Source organism: Heterocephalus glaber, unplaced genomic scaffold (assembly GCF_053883595.1).
Source record: "Heterocephalus glaber isolate CG9 unplaced genomic scaffold, H.glaber_assembly_v1.0 deba00000594, whole genome shotgun sequence".
Classification (NCBI taxonomy): domain Eukaryota; kingdom Metazoa; phylum Chordata; class Mammalia; order Rodentia; family Bathyergidae; genus Heterocephalus; species Heterocephalus glaber.
Genome location: NW_028258151.1, coordinates 24001402 through 24023065, shown reverse-complemented (window position 1 = coordinate 24023065; position 21664 = coordinate 24001402). Strand labels below are relative to the sequence as shown.

The 21664-nt window shown below is 39.2% G+C and overlaps 1 protein-coding gene across 3 annotated transcripts in view; it reads left to right on the top strand.

The window, feature by feature from the left end:
- The window catches only part of Slc1a2 (solute carrier family 1 member 2), a 150446-nt gene extending 134080 nt beyond the window's left edge, over window positions 1–16366 (top strand). For all 3 annotated transcript variants that reach the window (XM_087205597.1, XM_004852038.3, XM_013074848.3), the window contains 2 exons: window positions 2992–3223; window positions 7126–16366. In XM_087205597.1, the coding sequence (XP_087061723.1) occupies window positions 2992–3223; window positions 7126–7197 (304 nt within the window). In that variant the 3' untranslated portion in view covers window positions 7198–16366. The remainder of the gene's footprint in view (window positions 1–2991; window positions 3224–7125) is intronic.
- The last annotated feature ends 5298 nt before the right edge of the window (window positions 16367–21664 follow it).

Here is a 21664-nt window from a genome sequence, read left to right as displayed (position 1 = left end):
GCCAATTAGACTTCAGACTTCGAGTCCTATAATTCCATCTCTAAAGACTCCACCTGCTGATACTATCATCTTGGGAATTAGATTTCAGTGTGTGGCTTTGGGGGAAAAAAAATATTCAGACCACAGCAGCAAGTCATCCAGATCCCACTGTTCATCGGTGATTGAGCTAGAAGGCAAATCAGGGCTGTCTGGCTCTGAGGTGCTTTGCAACATGTGGTAGACAGTAGACACTGGAATCATACTGCCTGTGTTCTAATTTGGCAATATGAGTTTACCAGGATGTGGTTAACCTCCTCAGGCCTCAGTTTTATCTGTGTATTAAATGTGAATAAAAATACCTCTTCTAGAGTTCCAGTAGGGATTAAGGTAATAACTATAACGTATATTCCTTCAAGTGGTATGATGTAAATATTAGCTATAACTGTCACCATCACCATCATCATCATTACTTTTAGGGCCTCTATTTGCCAAAAAACAGGCTCTACTGGGCCATAAGATGAGTGAGTATTCAATGTTGGTTTGAAAACTAGCATTCTTTGGAATCTAACCGTTGGTTAAGGGTGTTCAGTAAACTCTAAGAGGTCTTAAAAGTACTGGTTGAGTATCTACTATTGGAAATGCTTGGGACCAGAAAAATTTCAGATTTCACATTTTTTTTCAGATTTTAGAATATTTTCTTTATACATAATGAGATATCCTGGTGTTAGAACCCAAGTTAAAATATGAAATAAATTTATATTTCATGTACACCTTATTCATAAAGCCTGAAGATAACTTTACATAGTATGTTGAGTGTACCTGTATTTTGTCTCCAACCTGTCATATGAGGTCAGGTGTGGAATTTGCCACTTGCAATATCATGATAGCTCACAAAATTTTTAGATTTGGTTGCATTTCCGATTTTTTGGTTAGGGATGTTCAACCTGTATAGTCAAATAGCTCCAGAACAGATCACAGCTATATGGTAGATATTCATCACACGTATGACAGACACTATTTAACACAGCAGGTTAGTCAAGAGTGATGTCATAGGTGCTGCCCTATAAGTAGAGTTAATGTTTTCAGGGGAAAATAGTAGCTTAACCAGCCACATGTGGAAATTCTATCTGGCAGCTGCCAAAATCATATTTGAATGACCTGATGTAACTTATAGTAATATTAGAAGTACGTATCATATATGAAATAATATTTTATCGTTGTTAACTAAATGTCTAAATGTCTGGCACTTTGTTAATTGTCATAACAACTCATATATTGGACAATTTTATTATTTCAATATGAGACAACTAAGGCTCCAACAGGTAAGGACAAGTCTGGCATTTGAAACCAAGTCAGGCTGCCTCTTTTCTTTTTTCTTTTTCTTTAAAAAATTCTTTTTCTTTTTTAAGATTTATTTTTTGCTGATACATATAAAACAAAATTATACATATTAATGGAGTATCATGTAATGATCTCGTGCTGGGGCTTCTTAGCAGTCTACTTCAAGGGCTTGATTTTGTGGATGAGCTCAAGACCCCATCTTCATTCATGTCCAGACTTTGTTACCCTCAAGCAGATTCTCCAGGGCAGAAGTGTGGCCAAAGCATTCTAAGATGGAGAGATATCCCTGAGAGTTTAGTTCAGTTCTCATGTTCCCCATGGGTAGCATCTTCCTGATTGAAATCAGAGGGACATGTGACTTACACCTTGCAAACAGCTGGCCTTGCAAGGGAGCCAGGCCAGACTCTCCCTAGTGCAATTTCATTACTATTTTCTAATGAGAAATAGATTTGGTCACACCAAGTAGAATTCACATTAGGCCTTTATTCTGAGAAAAATGTTAAAGTTTCCACTTTGCCTGGAACTAATCACAGTCTTCATATTCTTCAATTGAAGTCTACAGTGTCCTGGACTAAGAATATCTTAGCAGCTTCTTTCCTAACCTTTTACTTTTTTATATATTTGCTTACTCACTTAATGTTTTTTCCAGCGTTCTTCTCTCTAAACTTTGGTTAGCTAGTAAACATAGACAAAAGGATTCTTCATACAATTTGGCTTGAATTTATGGACAGACCACAGCTTAATTCTTAAGAAATTAATTAGCTTTGTTGGTATAGATTTTCTAAGAGGAAGAGTTATCAATCATCATATTTTTTTAAACTTAGAACTTCAAGATTAGAAAAAGGATATTCCTTTTTTTATTGGTACCAAGGATTGAATTCGGAACCTTGCGCTTGTGAGGCAGGCGGCAGAACCACTAACTAAGCTAAATCCCTGGCCTGAGAAAGGATATTCTTAATACCTTCTGGTTCCAGAAACATTGTGGAAGATTTGATATTTTTAGTTGACTAGAAAGAATAAGTAGAACACACAGTCACAACACACATTGGTCAACGAGAAAATTGTGTCTATGTTTCTTGTGCAACAACTGCGTCTGTAGGAGTTGGGTTGGGGTTTTGGGGTGGGGAAAGGCAGAGTTACTTTACATCCATGTGAAAAAGATGGATTTCCTATCATGAGAGAGTTCACAATTCATTTGTTCTTCCCAGTAGAAATAATAAGTAAAATAAGCAGGGATCATTTGGAGGATTCAAAGAACAGTGTAAACCAGGAAAAACTGTTGGCCACAACTAGGTGTCTTTGAAGGCTGGGTACTAATTTGGGGATTTGAATGTACTATTTCTCTCTAATTTTTTATTTCTTTCTCTTTTTGCCTTTTCTTTGCTGTTGCTTATTGGTGGTTTATCATTTATCAACATTATGCTAAGCGCATTACCTACCTTATTTTATTTAATTTCCACACAAGTCTATGAAAGAAGTGTAGTTATTACCTCTAATTGAAAAACAAGGAAATCAAAGTTCATAGAGATTAAGTAACTTGTCCCAGGTCAGACAGAGGGAAGAGGTGAAGCCAGAATTTAACCCTAAAAATCTCTTGTTCTAGACTTTGATCTCTCAACCACCATGTCATACTGCTTCCTCACTTAACCCTCTTCTGTTCTCTGTCTCCAGGGACAGGATGAGAACTTCAGTCAATGTTGTGGGTGACTCTTTTGGGGCTGGGATTGTCTATCACCTCTCCAAGTCTGAGCTGGATACCATTGACTCCCAACACCGAGTGCATGAAGACATTGAAATGACCAAGACTCAGTCCATTTATGATGACATGAAGAATCACAGGGAAAACAACTCTAATCAGTGTGTCTATGCTGCACACAACTCTGTCGTAGTAGATGAGTGCAAGGTATCTTTCCCATTCCTGGACATTGAAACCTGTATATAGTAGTGCATGCTCCATTCTTAGAAGATAAACATAAAGCCCTGCATCCATTATTATCACATATTTTTTAAAAGAATCATGTAACCCCAGCTTCTGTGAGTGCCAGATCATCTAGCTCTGTGTCTAACATGATGGAAAATCAACATGCCCCAAACTGAAAATCAACCAGCTGCTTATTTCATCGTGATGTATTCTGATTCCCACATCCACCCTGCTCCACTAATTTGACTATTTTACACATGAATTTGTGGTTGTTGGAGCTTTACTGGCTCCTCAAATGGAATATTGAGAGAAATAGACAGAATTTCATTTTTATAGCATGAATATTCCTTCTTGCACATATTAGCCAAAAATATGCTCATATATTTGCTGATCTATCTTTCTCTTAATTGTCTCTGTGGGAAGGGTGTTTTTTTGGTTTTTTGTTTGGTTTTTTTTGGGTGCCAGGGATCAAACTTGGGTCCTTGTGCTTGTGCAGCAGGCGGCAAAAGGAAGGGTGTTTTAATGTGGCAGTTACCTTTCTCCCAAAATGGGGAAGCAGTTTTAAGAATAACTGTCTTTCAGAACAATGATCCAGGGAAGTCTTTTAAAAAACATTGTCCTCTCATACTGCCCGGCAGTGCCATCTTTTCTGGAGCACAGATGTTCTGGGTTCTCCTCCAGGCTGTTGGGTACCAAGTCTTAAGCTTGATGGGCTGTGTCTCCCCTTCATTATAACCAACTTGACATTGTTAAAAGGCTAAGTGTCATGACCAGAGTGAAGCAAACTTGGAGAAACCCTGGCAGATTCACAGAGTTACCCTTTTTCACCCATGATGTTTTGCTAAAATGTTTCTGTATAGCAACTGAGGACAGTCTGAACCCAAGACAGACCTCTGGTACCTTTCTGACTCTTGTTGGTAAGATCAAAATTAATCTTTAATTTCTTCCTGTGCTACGTCTGGGACTTTCCAAGTACACATCATGGTATCTGCCAGACAACTAAGATTGACAGAGAAACAGTTCTCTCTACTGGACAAAATTCTGGTGGACAAAATCTTGTGCTTATCTCCTTTACTTTAGGTGCCTGTGTGGGTGACCAGAGCTACGATACAAATTAGGGAGGGAACCTACCCGTCAAAAGGCAGTTAATTCACTGACTCAGCAAACAACTACATTTGTAAAAATTCAAATGTACCTAAATGGGATAATCCATTCTTTTGAAAAGTTAGTGTTTTTCCAATCTGAAGTAATGTGCCAGATTATTCTTATGGAATGGCTTTATACACTATTATATTTAACAAATACTTGTGTGCTTTGTGAGGTTTAGTTGAGTGTCCCCACCTCATTCCTGTAAGGTCCTATATTTTGATCATTCATCAAGTATTCATTGAGTCTGTGTTTCCTACAAAGCCCTGAATTAGGCACTGGAGGACGGCCAAAAGAATATACAGTGATACAGGGGAGATGAACTTGGACTCAAACTGCCATACAAGAAAAATAGTTTGAGACACAATGAATTCCCTATATATATATTTTTTTTCAGTTTCATAGCTGTATTAAAAATAAGCCTGGTGGCTAATTATGGTAAGGCCCATTTGGAGCTTCTCAAGAGATTTCTTAATATTTTCAAGAACACATTTTTGAAAGGCAAGGTAAATGGGCATGGAGATGTCCTTAGGTTTCAGAATTCCTGGATCTTTCTTTTTTTAAATAACATCAGAAGAAATCTGCTTCATTTATTTAAGTAAAATACTTCCAATTTTAAAGGAAGATGTTTGTGAATTCCCTTCTGTAGGAAGTAAGTTAATGGGAAGGGAACATTTCTCATCACCTAAAAAATGTCTGGCATATTGTAGGTACTCAATAAGTATTTCTTGAATGTAGCTTTTTAGTATCTAGATTCCATGCTATATTTCAGAAAACTTTTTTGCTGGACAGTTTCATAAAGATAGTTGTTCAGTCTCTTTATAAAATTGACTACCCAACCAACCACCTGAAGACACATTGGTTAATTGGCATTTAGATGGTCAGTGACCAAACTGAACAGGAAATGAGGATGATGAAAATGGGCATGTTGGTTTACTAATTATTACAGATGTTGTATTTTTAGGGAAAGAGTTTGGGTTCAGCTCAGTTAAGCTGAGTTGCTTCTCAGGCTTTGCCAGGTGAGACAAGTTGACTCTTCTCATTTTAGATCGGTTAAGTATGTTGACACTGATAAGGGAGGAGTTAGCCAGAGCTATTGGGATGAATGTACACTCTTTTTCACAATATGGGGGTCACATTTTCATTTCCCTGAACTTTCTTCCAGTCCATTGCTGCTTCTCCATTTTTAAAACCATGGAAGATGTCAATGCGTTCTGCCAATGCCCTCCCCTTTTGCTTTCCTATCACCAAGTGGTTAGACCAGAAAGAAATGGAATGGATTGGCATGTGGAGTCTCAATTTCCTTTATTCAGCTAGAAAAAGAAATACCAGAAAAGCCACTGTCCCAGCTCCTTTTGAAACACGGTCCATGGTATTTACAGACAAAAGACAAAAAGCAGCTCCCCGAAGTACAGTCTGGTTCTTCCAAAGGCACAACCCTTATAAGATTGCACTGCCGTTGATCTGGTTCATTCCTAAAAGCCATATCAGCACATTTAAGCTCATAGCAAACAAGCAGCTTTCTCCAGACAGACAGTCTGTCCCTGTCTGTCCTTGACAGTTCACTGAAGGGCAAACCAACTTGCTGCAGCTCTGGTCAAAATTTTAACCACTTCAAGTATTGTTATGTCATGTTGGTCTCTCTATTTTCAAATCCTTGGCTGGTAATACTAGTAGTTTAAAGTCATGCAACATCTTTTTAAATTTTAGTCAGAATAACTGCATGTGCGAAGCTATTGCTAACTGCATGGACTTTCTAAAAATGGGGAGGTGGGACTTGGAAGAATGAATAGTTTTTTCTTTTTTATTTGCTTGGTTTGTGAAGGGCACTTGGTTCTCTGTACTTAGCATGTTATATATTTGTGATGCATGCATTTCACTTCCACTTGGGTAAGAAGAAAGTCAGATTTCTTTCAAACATTGCTGCGTTTGTCATGTCTCCATATTCTAATGCTTCCATAAATCCAGTCTCTCCATTATGTGGAATATCAGTCGTGGGTTTAAGTATGCACATGACGTTGAGGACAGACAGACAGAAGGTAAGCTAGGAAAACTACTTAGAAGTGGAGGGGAGAACCTTCCATTCTGCATAAGGGTTCAGTTCACTTTGAGCCAGGGGAATATGATGTAGATAATCTGGTCATTATATTTGATTAATAAGTTGTCTGCACTGAAATAATTTAGATTACATAGTCATTGATATTAAGATTTTAATCCTTCCCTTCTTTTTCTTTTTAATTTTTAAAACCAAGATTGCTTCTTTGGTAGAGCCAAACCATCATGATTTCTGATTTTAAAACTGAATACGTACAAAGTCCTCCTGGCCTCATTGCAACTGAACCTTTTACATGCATGAGTAGAACTAGCTACCTAGTTCCGGATATTTTTTTTTTCTCTGTGGTTGTATGGAGTAGCACATTTCAGTCACTATATTTTAAGGACTATGTCATTCTGCAATGAGTCCTATGGGTAGTGAGGCACCCTACAACCCTAAAAATATAACAGAAGTTATCCCCCTTCTGCAATGCCTCAATACCCACAAGACGAATGTCGATATTTTAATTCACAAATCCTTGTTGCGCACCAGAACAGATTCAGAGCCAATTTGGAATAACCCTACTTAAAACTAATATTCCTGTCATTTGTTATAACCTGAGATCTAGTGCTTCTCCATATAGCCCATGGCTTTTTCCTGGTTCATGGCCCGTAAGCTGGATGTTGATGATAATTACTTTCAGGTAACTCTGGCACCCAACGGAAAGTCAGCCGACTGCAGTGTTGAGGAAGAGCCTTGGAAACGGGAAAAATAAGGATCTGACTCTCAGCACATTCTTGAATAAACTCCCCAGCATATTGTATGGTAAAAGATGATGTAAACAAGCTTTCTTTAAAAAGGAAAAAAACGCATCTATTTCTATGTTTACTTAATCTGTTAGCTGAGGCTTAGAGGAGCTGTGGCGAGTCTGTGATGACAGGCACAGTGCTGTGTTTTTGCCAAATAATGCTTCATAACTGGCTAATTTTCTCACTCGTATTACGGTTTGAATGGATGTGCTGGAGGAATCCCTTTGAATTGAAGACGCATTCTTGCCAGCTTCTCTTCTCTCTCAGTGCAGAACTGTGGATGCTCTTTTCCCAAGTGACATGATAAAAGCAGTGTGGTGCCCTTTGGGGACTTGGGACAGTGAGCATTCACACAGTGTGTTAGTCTTTAAAGTGTTCCTGTCTTGCCTGTTTTCACACAAGAGATTCTGCTAAAAGCCTCTAGAAGTAACTCCTGTTCAGTCTTGTAGAGTTTGCACTTGTGCTGATTAAAAGCTAGTATCCGTGTTAGGGAATCCACGCATCTTACCTTTCGTGTGCTCTTTGAGGTGAATGTTTCAAAGAGAGTTTTAGTGGGAGCCATACTCTTACAGGCAGCTCATTATGGAACCCATCGCCTCTCTGCCCTGCCCTATCTAGTTTGTGTGAATAATGGTTAAAATTTCAAAAGATGTGTCATAATTCTCTCTAAATTTGACATCGGGTTAGGAAGTATTTTGCATACAACCACCATATATACATGTTAACAAACTTAATGGAGTGCAGACGACATAAATTTTAACCAGATTTAACTATCCAAATTCATTTGCATTTTATTTGTATTCATTTGGCACAGTGAGATTATGTGATTTATATTTTTTCTCTTTGTTTCACCCAAAAGATTTTCATTTGGGTTTCTAACAAAAAAATAATTCTTTGAATCTCTAAATGATTTCCATTGTATTCTCATCCACCTAGACGGGCCGATCCTTTGTCTTCCACATATGGAGGACGCTTGTGTTAGCTGTATCTCTTTTCGTGTCATACCTTGAAAAGACGAACTGGTATCTAACCAATATGTAGAAGGCTTTTTGTTATATCAAAGCACATAAAACTAATTACAGGACATGGTTGGAAGCAGAGCCAGTCTTCCTCCTCAGTAGGAAAGGAACAGAAAACAAACATGTACAAAATCCTATAAAGGTGATGTTTCTTTGGCATAGACCAGCCAGTCTTGGTCCATGAAGTGAGAACAAAGGATGACTGCACAACTTCCCAGATGAAACTTTTCAAGGCTATGAAAATTTGTAGGAATAAATAATATAATTGGCACATCAGAGGGCCTTGCATGTGGAAGGCAGCCAGAAAATCCTTGATGATTGGTTATGCAAGCTGAAGTTTTGTATGTCTCTACTACAATTTTCTATTGAATGACCCACAGTATTTTCCGAAGGTTGCTGGGTTGGAGAGTTAGCTGGGGATTTGAGTCATTGAGAGATAATGCACAACAGATTCTAAGAAGTAGGTAGAACATTAGTCCACATGTCTACATCTCCCATGAGGCCAGCAGAGGGATGCAGAAGTATTCATAAATAAGTATAGAATCCAAATTCTCTAAGAATAGGGACTGGTTGGGCATCACCCACGCTTTATTACCTAATCCTTATGACTTCTGTCTTCCAACCCATACAGCGTTGGAACATACAAAAGATGAGATTCCAGTTGTTTTTTGCCTCTTAAACCCTAGTTATTTTTGGATATGGATTGCTACTGAGCAGTATTAAGCAGATTTTTAAAAAGACCTTGGTCTTTGTTTTCATAAGATGGACAGCTAATAGAGGGGCTAAGGTCATGCTCAAATATAGTAGAGAGGGAACATATCCTTTACAGCAGACATGTGGGCCAAAGGGATAGTGGGTTTAGCTGTGAAACCCAGGATTTTTCTTTAAGTGCTACTCCAAGAGCTTTTTTATGGTGAGCAGAAAGATCTAGGCAGAGCATCTAGGAGCCGCTTGCTTTTTTGCTGTAGAAGGCCAACTTGACACCTGTATACACCAACATGTTTCTCAAAGGGGTGGTCGTTTTCTCAAGGAGAATTTCAGAATCATCTTCTCTACTCTGTGTTTGAAAATCTTTCTGGTTTCTTTTCTCTCTAGCTTTTTCCTAGCTATGCTGCTAGCCTGTAAATATGTAAGGGAGCAGTGTGTTCAAAAGAGAATTCACAGCTTCACAAAGCAGCCTTTTGTGGTTTGAAATTGCATACAACATCTAATGAGAATACACTTAGGAAACCAGATTTATCTGGAAATTCAATAAATTATATTAAAATGAAATAATTTATCAAATTCAAGAATAGCCTAAATATCCACACTGCATGTATAGCTGACATACGAGTATGTCCTCTGATGTTTTAGGCCTCATTCATTCTTCCATGCCATGCCCCTTGGGGATTCTCTTGTCCAGAATATGTGCCATAAAGAGAACAAATGGATCCAGAGTATACCTCTAATAGCCTTGACCTAAATGGGGTACCTGTCAATTATGTGTAGAGATTTATGCTAATGGGCTTATCCAGATACAAATGCTGATAATAATCCATTAATATTTGATGATACATAAATGTTGTATATCTATGTATAGAAAGAGCAGGTCAGGTACATATACTGCATCTGGTAAGGTTTATAAATCAGGACTTTGTCAATACCACTTTGTCATAGGCTTATTTTTTTAGGAATTAGAATCATTTCAGAGAAAACCAATTAAATAGAAATTCATCCTTTGCTTTTTGGGAAACCCAAGTGAGTGCACTCTTTAAGCATTTACTAAAGTTGAACAAATCCATCCCAATCAGTGAGAAGATAGCTTATTTTTCAAAGTAATGTCTTGCTTTAGATATTTGAGGATAGGTTCCCCACCCCCACCCCCCAGTATGAAGTACATCAGAGGATCTAGGCCACCATTTTGTTTATGTAAACAGATCTTCAGTAAAGGACCTTAAGTAACTTTAGGACCTCAGGTAGCTATCAGATCCCGTTTTTCACTTCTCATTGGGCATTGAAACATAGCCTGTGGTCTCCTTGGTTGCTGAAGTTACCATGCTCTGCAAAAGACAAATATTTGTTTCTCCTCTCCAACCACTAATTAGCCTGGATGTTCACAAAAGCTTAAGGAAAAAGGTGCCAAAATTCCTAGCTCCTGGATTTAGACTCGTGGAAGCTGAGAAAGGCTTGAGAGAAATTCAGTTCATGCAGAGATTTCTGGTAGTTGATGCCAGAAATCCCAATGATCAGTTGATCAGGTGTCAAGGTCATTTCTACTTGTGCAGGGGGAAGTATGTTATTTACAAATGTATCTAGTCGAAAAGCTTTGCAGAGTTGAGTGGCTGGGAAACTTATCCTTTGGATCCCCAACAGGAAAACCAATCCTGTCTGCCATGTTTATCCAAATATCATACTTCCTTTCTTAATAACAAAAATATAATTTTTATTTTTGTCAGAATCAAGGCTTCTGCCTATGCAATATCTTCCCATGAAATACAGCAATAAATCCAAGTAGGTATGCACATGCTCAGATAATTCTCCATGGTTCTAACCCTTGAAAAACAAGTCTCAGCAGCTCTTGCCTGGTTTGATGACTAAAAGCGCACAGCAGTTGCACCCCAGGGAAGGTGGTTCCCCCCACTTAGCTGATTTCTAACTCTCAGGGCCATCAGTCATCTGGGTTGCTGGTTTTGCTTCGCTTATTCTCCATGTGAACTCATTCCAAGACAAGAAAAGGGATTGATTGAGATTTTTTTGTTACTATCATACTCATTCTTTGAATAAGGATATTGGGGTCTGGGGACATAAGAACAAGACTAAGTTAAAGCACAGCCTAAAGTGAGAGTTAAGTAAATCTAGTTGTTGGAGAAGATTAATGTTCCCAATATTTGTAGTAATTTCAAGTTAAACCCAGGAGAATAGTCACCAACCAGGCAGGTGGCACTAGAGGCAGATTGTTCTCCTTGGGTGTAGTGAGTTCAAAGCTGCTCATGAAACATTAGTTTATGATTTCTCTAAAAGAAAAATCTTATTTCCACTCTTCCTCCTTCCTATTCCACTGCTTAAGAGAAAACTTAGTAAATGACCATATAGGTTAGTATGAGGATTCTTTTTAGAATAAATAATAATCTGAATTGAAGCCTATCTGATTTTATGGCATAGCAGAATTAATCCAGGAATTGGCACAGAGATGATAAGAAACAGCATAGTTTGGTAAAAGAAATGTTTGACATAGACTCTGCCCAGTTTTAGCTGTATGACTTACACAAGCCACTTCTTGTCTAGAGCTTTATTTTCCCTCACTTGAAAGATGAAAATGTTGAATTAAATGATTAAAATCCCGCTAGCCCTACAAATTCCTGATATTACAATATGTTTTACTTTTTTCTTTCTTAAGAGAGTTACTTCTATGAAATATCACTATTTATATTTTAAGTCAGAGGGATTCCATTCTAACAATCAATTTAGATTTTTCTCATTCCCCTCTTTAAGCCTCTATTTTAAATTTATAACAAGCTTGCTAAGTGGTCATGTTAATCTATGGCTTGAGACACCAATAAACATCCTTTTGTAAAAGTTCCCTTTACCTAAACTCACTATCCTAGTAGAAGTAGTGATTCAGCTCAGGGAAAACTGCCGCCAGAGTCACCGTAAGGGACCAGATGTGTCTATTGCTGCACACAATCTTTTGCATCATTCCTGCTGTAGCAACAGAGCCCATTCCAAATACCCAAACCACATAATTTTATCCAAAGGCTCCTAATTGCCAACCCAGTATGGGAATTTGGGAGCCTTTGGCAAATAAAGTTGAGCACTCATGAAATTTGGTGCAAGACTTACACAATCGCAGAAATAGTCTGTAAATACCTTCCCTCCTCCGCAGGTATGCAGACATGCACACCCATGTACAAGTAAGCTGAGCTGAGCCCTTTCTCTGGAGGGATAGGCAAGGATATTTGATTGAACTCATTTCTATGTTTTCCACTTGATTTTCTTGTATCATGGGCATCACACTGCAGCTAGAGAAGCTCTAACTTAGGTGGATGAAGTTTTGCTATCACTTCCCTTTTCAAAGCCTGTGGAGTTTCTAGTGAGTAGGATACAAGGTGTGGTCCACAGGTTTCGTGTCACCAGCCATGACCTTCAAACAACCTCCTGTACTTTCTGGCATTATTGCAATGGGCCATTGCTTGCCTCTTTGCCCTATGTCCAACCTTCTCCTAAATACAGAGTGGAGATGCTATTGCTTGTGTGGTGAGCGCATTTATTGCTAGAGAACACTTCATTTCTTCAGATTTTGGGAAGTGAGGTGTAACTCTAGGACTGGATTTCAGGATTTTTATTTGTTGTTGTTGTTGTTGTTTACTTGTTTCTTCTATCAGTTTAAAAGACCTGATATGAGAGCAGCAAGATAAACAGTTTTTCAACTGACCCTCAGAAGAACCTGTAGGAAAGTGACAGAAGTCCCTAAACTCACATTCCATTTACTCTAAATAATATCTTGAATAATTACTGTTCACTTCTTTTTTTTTTTTTCTGAGTCCAGCCTTGCTTCACCTTCCAATCTCTGAGCCGACTCTCTATTTTAATATTTTTAAAACTTTTCAGTTGTTATGCAGGGATTTTTTTGTGCTAAGAATGAAACCTACTCCTGGAACAGACCTTATCACTTGGCACAGCCAGCACTGGACCTTGACAATGGGTAACCGCAGGTCCCCAGTTGCTCTGGAGACGCTTCCAATCCCTGGGTGAGTGTTGGAACCTAACAACTGACTGTTACCCTTGTCATCATCCCCTGTGGAGTTGGGGATGATGCAGCATGAGCCTTGCTACTTGTGGGGCTCTGTTTCTTCTCATGGCAACTATTTAGCCAGCCTGGAAACAGTCTGTTGCCTTTGATAGGGGACAAACATACTCACCAGCCAAACAAGTTGGACCAGCACATCTCTGAGGTTTCTTCCCCGTGGAGCAAATTCTCTGAGATGTACAAACAGAAAGCTAGCTCTCTGGTGGCTTAGGACACCACGAGATCGCTTTCCTCACTAGGAACTCATCCTTTGGCAACCAGATTCTTCTACAAATCACCTTAATTCCCTCCCTTCCTCCTTCCCCTAAAAAAATCTCAGCATTGCATCTCCATGTTGCACAACACAGATCAGATTATCTGGTCACTATAGAGATTTGTATATAAAAAAAGCTACTTTTTGGAGAATTTTTGTATATTGTTTTTCTATTTGTTTTCTACAGCTTGAGGAGAGAGCTGGCAAACTGTGAATCTAATTTTATCTTGCTGCCAGCAGATACCTATTTTTTGGCTTCCTGGTAAGAGTCCATGCTACCAGGGACAATCTATTGTTATCTGATCAGTATTACACCCCAAATTACGATAAATTACTTCAGCTCAGTTTTACATTCTTTCTTCAACAAATCCCCAAGCTTCTTTACTATTATTTATTTTAAAAAGCATGAGAATATGTATTTATAGTCCTGGATATTATATGTTTAATATTAATTTAGCCTTTCATAATGTTATAGGTTTGTATCTATTCTTCAGAAATCATAAAGAACTCAGTGGAGACTGAATTCATCTATTTAGTATCTGTAATTTTGCAGACAGATATTTTCTTATTATATTTTCTATATAACCACATATGTAGAACTGTAACTAATAGAGCACAAAAAGTTTCTATGACAACCTAGAGCTATCAGTTGTTTTCTGAGCATTTAGCCACGTTCAAAAAATTTAAGAACTTAGTCCTCAGTGATCCAGTGAATATCACCATTCAGAACAAAGAATTGCTTAAATCAAGTGGTTAAGATGTATGTTTGAACAATCTTTCTAACTCACAGAATGGTGCTCATTTTTATTTTTGACACCAGGCCTTGTTTTTCCAGCTGATCATTCTAAGTTTTTGCTTTTCTCTAAGATCATCAAAAGCAAAATGATAATAGTGCAATCATTTCTACATCACAATCTCTCATGCCTTTCTAAATGTTTATGTGAAAATTGGCTTAGAAAAATTTTGAGTAGCAAAGACTAAGAATGAGTGCTGCGAGGGAAATCAGGACAGATTTATTGCAGTTAATTCTTGCTAAGCAAAATGACAATAAGTGTCACACTATTAAATGAATTGAGCACATTATTTTTTAAATAAAAAAGTTCATACTGGTTATGAAGCAATGCTGTATGTATCACTGGGGACTGGAGGTGGGAGCTTAGAGTCACAGTGAAATTGTTTAAGAAGCCCGGGTAGTTTTTGTCCTCAGGTGAATAACAAACTATATAATCTTCCTAACAGATAAATCAGTAGTCACTGAAAAGACGAGGTATCTTTCCTCCGCCAAACACAGTTTCTGAGATGGCGGTAGGACTAGTATTTTTACCATGTTTTAAGCAGTAGTCAGTTATAGAGAGAGTGTACTAGATGTATTTGAACCTGCTCCTCATTAAGCAAACAGATTAGATGTGCCCTCAATTGGATAGGATTGCGTCTGTTTTCAAGTACAGCTAGCTGTCAAAGCATGAAGTTCTTGTGTTTACTCACTGATGCTTGGTCCATGCATGAAGAACAGTGCCTATACACTTTGTGTAGCTATAATGTAGGTATCTCTGTGTAATTTCCGTGAAATGGTGTATAGATGTATTGTAATTTAATTTAAATGTTACTTTTCGCTGTTCATCTAGACACAATAGGCATGTTGATTGGTGTTTTGTAAACCCTTCTTTTTCTTCTTAGATACCTAGCAGTGAATCATTTCTACTCTTTCTTAATGTGATTTGGGGATATGTATCAGTGAATAACTTATCTATGAAACCATTGTACCCATGATTGCTTGAATGTCTGTATGTGTCCAGCACCTTTGTAAATACACAATTCAGAGGAGGGATGGGTTGGATGAGTGTCCTGGTTCTTAGTGAAAGGGCATTTGTTGTCTATATAATACTTGATGAATATAACTGTGGAGCTTTCCGTGATCTAGGCTTAGGTAGGTATAGAGTGAGGACATTCACCTACAGTCCTTTGTTTGGTGGATGGAGCTCAGAGAGACAAAGGATTAGTTTTCTCTTGTGCATGTTACCATCATGTCTTTAGGGAAGGATCAGCCTCTCTGGTTGCCAAATATTCATCCTAATGTATGTGACCTGAAAGTTCTGAAGAGCCTTGTCCCACTTAGCCTCTTGAGTTAGAATGGGAAAAATATTTACTGACTAGCTGTAGGTGAAACCCCATAGAAGCACAGTTCTGGCAGCAAATGGCACAGTTGTCATAGAAAGATTGAGTACTAGAAGCACAGGAACAGTGTACAACTTTGGGGGTTGCAGGTAGCAACTGCTGAAGCACAGATCCTATATATGTGAAGGGAGTATGACCTCCTCTACCCACGTGCTCTGTGTGTATGTTTGGAAGTGACTGAAGATGAGATTAACGAATGAAATTATACACTTGCCTCCAGAAACACACATTCTGTCTAATTAGCACTAAATGCAATGTCTAGAGCTCCTTCCCCAAGGACAGAGAAGAAATAGCAACACTGAGTGCCCCTCTTTTTTTCTCAAGGGCACAAAGCCCAGGATCATGAGGGCATAAAGCTCATTAATTTGCAATGGCTTCTTTGGATGAGTGGAATAAGCGGATATGGTGGATGGGCATATTTTTCCTTGAAAATGTGGCTTCTTCAAATTCAAGATGAAAAACTTACTGAAAAAAATTACCCTTATAGGTAAGATTATCCTTAAAGAGTCTTGTATATCCAGAATGAAAGATGAGAATAATTGTTTTCCTCACACTCACAATCCTTACTTAGCTGAAGCCATGTTGTATAGAGCATCTATAGCACATTGTATTTAAAGACTAATGTAAAAGATAAAAAGTTCAACTAATTTTTGGATTGTTTCTTATAAATGGTACTAGGAAATGCCTTCTTGGCAAAGCACATTTTGGGTAGATGAGGTCTTTCATTTTCACCTTTAGCTTTCTACACTTTCTTACAATGTTGACTGATTACTGTAACATTTCATGTGTAAAATTACTGGGTACTCTTTGTATGCTGGAAGTAACCTGTGAATTCAAAATTTCACTAAGTGTTTTAACCTTCATGTATATAGTTCTCATCAATAAATGTGGATTTCAATTTCTCTTGGTTGTTGCCTCTTCTTTAATTCCTACTTCAGCCTATTGTTGCTACAAGGTAAGGGTCTCTAATGGTCCTTATGGAAAAAGATTTATAGATTGAAGGCTATAGATCCAAATGAATATTTTCTAGGAAACTTCAATATATATGATGTCTATATATGGTAGAGTCATATGTAATAGTCCTTACTGTGTAAAGAAAAGAGGTTATTTTGGCTCATGGTTTTGGAGGCTGAAATGTCCCAGTTCAGTGGCCACATCCAACAAGGCCTTCATAGTACATCATTATGTGGCAAATAGCATCACATGGACAAAATGCATACAAGAGTGGCCTGCGGCAGTGCAGAAGAGCCCAAACGCATGGGATAGCCTTGCTTTATAACAACCCATTCTCATGGTAAATAATCAAGTTGTGAGAGACATAATCCACTCATTGGAGATGAGCATTAGTCTTTTCTGAAGGTGATTTCCCCAGTGACCTAATTACCTCCCACTAGGCCCCACCTTTTAAAAGTTCCATCACTTCTCAACATTGCCACACCTGGGCCAAACCTAGCAATCCAAACCATAGCCAGAAGTATAAGAGAGACTCCATCTCTGTTTCTGCAGTTATCAAGGCAGGGAAAAAAGAACATGGCAAATGTTGCACTGATTCTTAAAGCTTCTTCCTGAATGTTATGTGCCCTACTTCTGTTCATATTTCAATGGCAAAAGTGAACTGATAGCTTTACTTAACTTCAAGGGGCCAGGAAGTGCAACCTCACTGACTGCATAGGAAGAAAACTTTAAATAGTTAGTGAATAGCTCTAATGCCTATTGGGCCATGAAAATTCTTTAAATCATTTATAAAGGATAATATATAAATATACAGTCTCTCAATGAGTCCAATAAACTTTTCCTCCAATTCTAAAAAAATTATTACTAGGGAAGTTGTTAGTTCCTTTTCTCTCATTGCTGAGACAAAATACCCCACACCTAAAATTAAAAGGGGGAAAGGTTTATTTGGCTTGCAGTTTGTAGAGGTTTCAGTCCATAATCAGCTGGCTTCAAGGAAGAGTAGCAGAGGGGCAACAGTTCACGGCAGTGGAAGACAGCAAAAGCAACAAGGGATCTTAAGAGCATCTTTCTGCCCCTTTTATCTTATTCAGACTACTAGGATTAGGACAATGCCAAACCAACCACTCACTTGTAGTGGTTTAGTATTCACATTCCCTTAATCCCAGCATCACACATTCCAGATTCAGCCTCCTTTGAAAAATCATGAGGCTTTTGGGGAGACATCTAAACACAAGCCATAACAGGAAGCAAATGGAAAATACTAAAAGATCATGTTAGAAAAATAAAATGCGTGGTCCTTAACTGTAGGCTCACCCTCAGATGGAGAGATGCTTATTGCAGTGAAAGGTGTTTGTCTAGAAATGCAGACATCCCCAGATAAGGACAGGCTCTCTATATATTCCAGGGCACCCACTGGTAGATGGTCTGGATTAGGTGCATTGCTCTCTCCCTTTCTTTCTAAATGGGAAAATAGGCAAATATTTTAAGTAGTGAAATGCATAGATGTGATACATCAAAATTCTTTTCATTACCATTTATTCAATTGTTGTTAAAAATTGATGCTTTATTTGAACAGACATTTCCTTTTTCTCTTGCAGCCAAGTCTATATCACATCCACATTCAAAATATTAGCAAAATCTTAATTACAAAAAATATGCTCATTAGTATATTTCCAGGCTGCCATTTTATTTTAAGGTAGCACAGAGCCACAAATCAGAGTTAATATAAACTTCTGAACCTTTGGTATGGATACAGCTTGATCAAAATCAGCTGCTCCTTCCAGCGAAGACATAGCCAGACAGAAACTTGGCTTTGCTTGCTCAGGGACTATGACCCCTTTCTCCTGCCTCAGAGGTGTTAAATGCAACCATTGTGAGGGCCAGGTAAGTGTTGCTTTGTTACCACTGGAAAAAGAAGAAAGAAGAGGAGGAAAGGAGGCTGCATGGTGAATAGAGGGAGTGTGTGTAGAGAAGCAATTGTGGGCTGAGTTATGACACAGGAGTTCTGATCTTTGCTCAGTGATTAAATGATAGCATGTGTGTGACTACAAAGCTCCTAATCAGAGTCTCTACCCTTTGTCCATGGCTGTACTTGTCACTTTCCTGTTGCTGGACACAATATCTGATACCCACAACTGAAAGGAGGTTTAATATTGTCCATGTTTTAAGAGGATCCAGTCCATGGTCAGCTGGCTCCAAGGTAGAAACATCATGGTGGATAAGTGTGCTGGAGCAAAGGTGCTTAGTAGTTTATGGCAACCAGGAAACAGAGCAGAGAACAGTGCCAGAGAGGAAGGGGTGAGGAATCAGATATAGACCTAACGGCCACAGTTCCATGGCCAACCCAAATATACCCAAATTGTGCTCCACCGCTCCCCAAGGCTGACCCCAAAACTGATCGGGCTACACCAAACCACCACAATGACTCCCACAGCAGGCTCCCGTAGCAGGCTTCCTTAGCAGGCCCAGCTTCCAAGGGTGTACCACCCTTTGCACCCTAGTAGTCTGTCTATACACTACACCCTATTTTATGGAGTCTACCTTTCCAAGGAGAACACTGAGGCAAGCAAAAACATTTCCAGGGGAGAATTTATAGTTAAAACTAAGGATTTCTTACCTCAGGCTCACATAAGGCCTTTGAGCACAGGTGTGACAGTAGCTAAGCAGGGTGCACTTAGCCTTTGATGCTTTCTTTCATCAATAATGTGTGAGACCCAGTGGGCTCCACCCAACATCAGCAGGCTACTGCTCTGATGTAAACTGTCATTTGACAGAGGAAGTTACACACACACACACACACACACACACACACACAATCTACCCAACAACTGCTCCTTCAGCTACATCTGTCTTAGTTCCAGCTTAGATAATAAAGTACCATAGACTTATTAACTGCCAAAATTCATTTCTCACAGTTCTAGAAGCTGGAAGTATGAGATGAGGGGGCCACATGCTCAGGTTCTGGTGAGGACTCTGGGCTGGGTTTCAGACTATAGTCTGCTCTTGTGTCCTCACCTGGCAGAAGAGAGGAAAGGGAGATTTCTGCTGACCCTTTTACAAGGACACTAATTTCATTCATGAGGGCTCTGCCCTCATGGCTTAATCAACTACCAAAGGCCCTGCTTCCTAATACCACCAGCTTGGAGGTTAAGATTTCACTACATGAATTTTGGGGTATGACATAGTCATCCAGTTCATTGCAACGTTATGGCCCCACAAAGGAGGACTGTTGGGCCATAAATAGCAATATCTCTGAAGAGGATGTGCTATGTGGCTGCCACCTAAGGCATGAGGCTCATAGGTACCTCCTTCCAGGCGCAGTGACATAAACAGGAAGCCAGGGCTCTCTACATTAAAGAGCCACAGGTGAGGGAGGGTTCAAGAAAGCTTTCCTCAGGGGCTTTTCCCCCTTGTCAGCCCAGACAGGAAGGCAAGGGTGGAGGTGCTGCCCACACAATTGACGTGGGTCATGCAAGAATAGAAGATTGTGGAGTCCCTGGCAAAAACAAATGTTTCTAGCCTAATGCTTTTTCTTCTTGGTAGTTTTCTAAGTTTAGTTAATTCGTCCTTCCACTGAGGTAGCAAAGGGTAAATTTGTTCTCTTGTTATAAGAAAACCTGAACCACAGTCAGGAATCCTGATCGTGTTCCCTCAGCTTGTTCAAAAAGAGCATAAAAAGAATAAAGCCATCCAACATAAATACTCCTTTTACTCTCAAACACTGAAAAGCAGTGACTTTAAACGCTGATGAATTCCATAAAATAGATGAATAAAACGTTATTCCACCATTTCCCTCTTGCTCCTACTGAGTCAGATGGAATATGTGAGACATCAAAATCTTTGTCTGTTTTTAGGGTAATCAGATTTTAGCCATCCAAATATTGTCTGGAAAAACAGAGTGGCCTCCAGTTAGTGGGAAAAGGAAAATATAAAACTGCCATCATCTCTGCTACCCTTTTTGTTGCACTACCTGGCTCTGCTGGAATTCTCCAATGGCTCCTGTCATTTCTCAAATGTTTTTTGGCCTGGATAGAATCCTGCTCACCAGAGGGAGGAGCCATGGAATTTTCCAGTTGCCTGTGACTGAATCCAAGCTTCAGCTGGAACAGAGTCTTCCTACTCCACCTGATCCTTGACTTTCATCTTGGTGAGGAGGAAAGAGATTCTTCCCAATTGTGATACCATAAAGGACCTCAGAGGGAAATTATTTCAAGTTTAGCCCATCCCTTCTTGCAAATGCAGAAATCTACACTCTAAATGAACTAGAGGTAACTCAGTGTCAAACCACAGTTAAATCCTGGTCCCTTTCCTAGCTTTTGATTGCTTACTTAACCTCACTTTCTTCCTCCATGGAGTGGAGCTAATTATGACTATGATGTACAGGAACTGATGAAAGAACATCCATAGGGTAGTTAGTATCATCATCATCATCCTTACTGTTATTAGTCACAACTTCTTAGGGACTAAGCTGGAAGAAGACATACTTCTTTTCTCACTGTTCAGCCCTTCCCACCCATATCACAAGGACACACACATAATTCATAGCTTAACTGCCCTCTCAAAAATCTGAGCTTTGTTAGTAGATTCACATTTCTTAACCCAGCCAGGCATGACCCAGCCAGGGCAGCTCATCCTCTTTCCCAGAGAAAGTTCCTAGACATTATGGGATCATCTCATGTAGTGTTCTAGCTGCTTTCTTTTTCTTGCCAAGGCTCTGATGCAAGGCACTGGATTTCTTTAGGGAAAAGAGGTAAGTCTCAGCCTGACCAAAGTGGTCTCTCACCAGGATGGGACATTGTCTTGGCCCTTCTAATGGGAAACAGGACATCCAGAAATGAAGCAATTCTTTTCTTCACTGGGAGAAGTCCCTCAGGGAGCCCCTGCCTCACAGGACTTCATGCACCAGTAGAGACAAATGTCATGAGAAAGGCCGTCTCTGTAGAATGTGCCCAACTCAGCAGGACCATCCAGAATTCCCTTGGCTGAGTCTATTCCCAGGGGCTTCCCTTCCCATCATTTCTCTCTCCTTTGCCCTGTTTTCATTCACAAGTGGTGGTTCACTTTCCCTTTCAATAGTTCCAAGAATAGAAGTTGTGACAAACTTTTGGAGCTTTTTGGTTGGGGAAGTTCATACATTGCTATGCAAGAATCGTCTCAAAATGGAGCCCCTCTATTGTCATCAGAGACTTCAAGGGCACTCTCACAATCTTAAGAGTCTGCTATTTGTGATTATGATAACACTATAA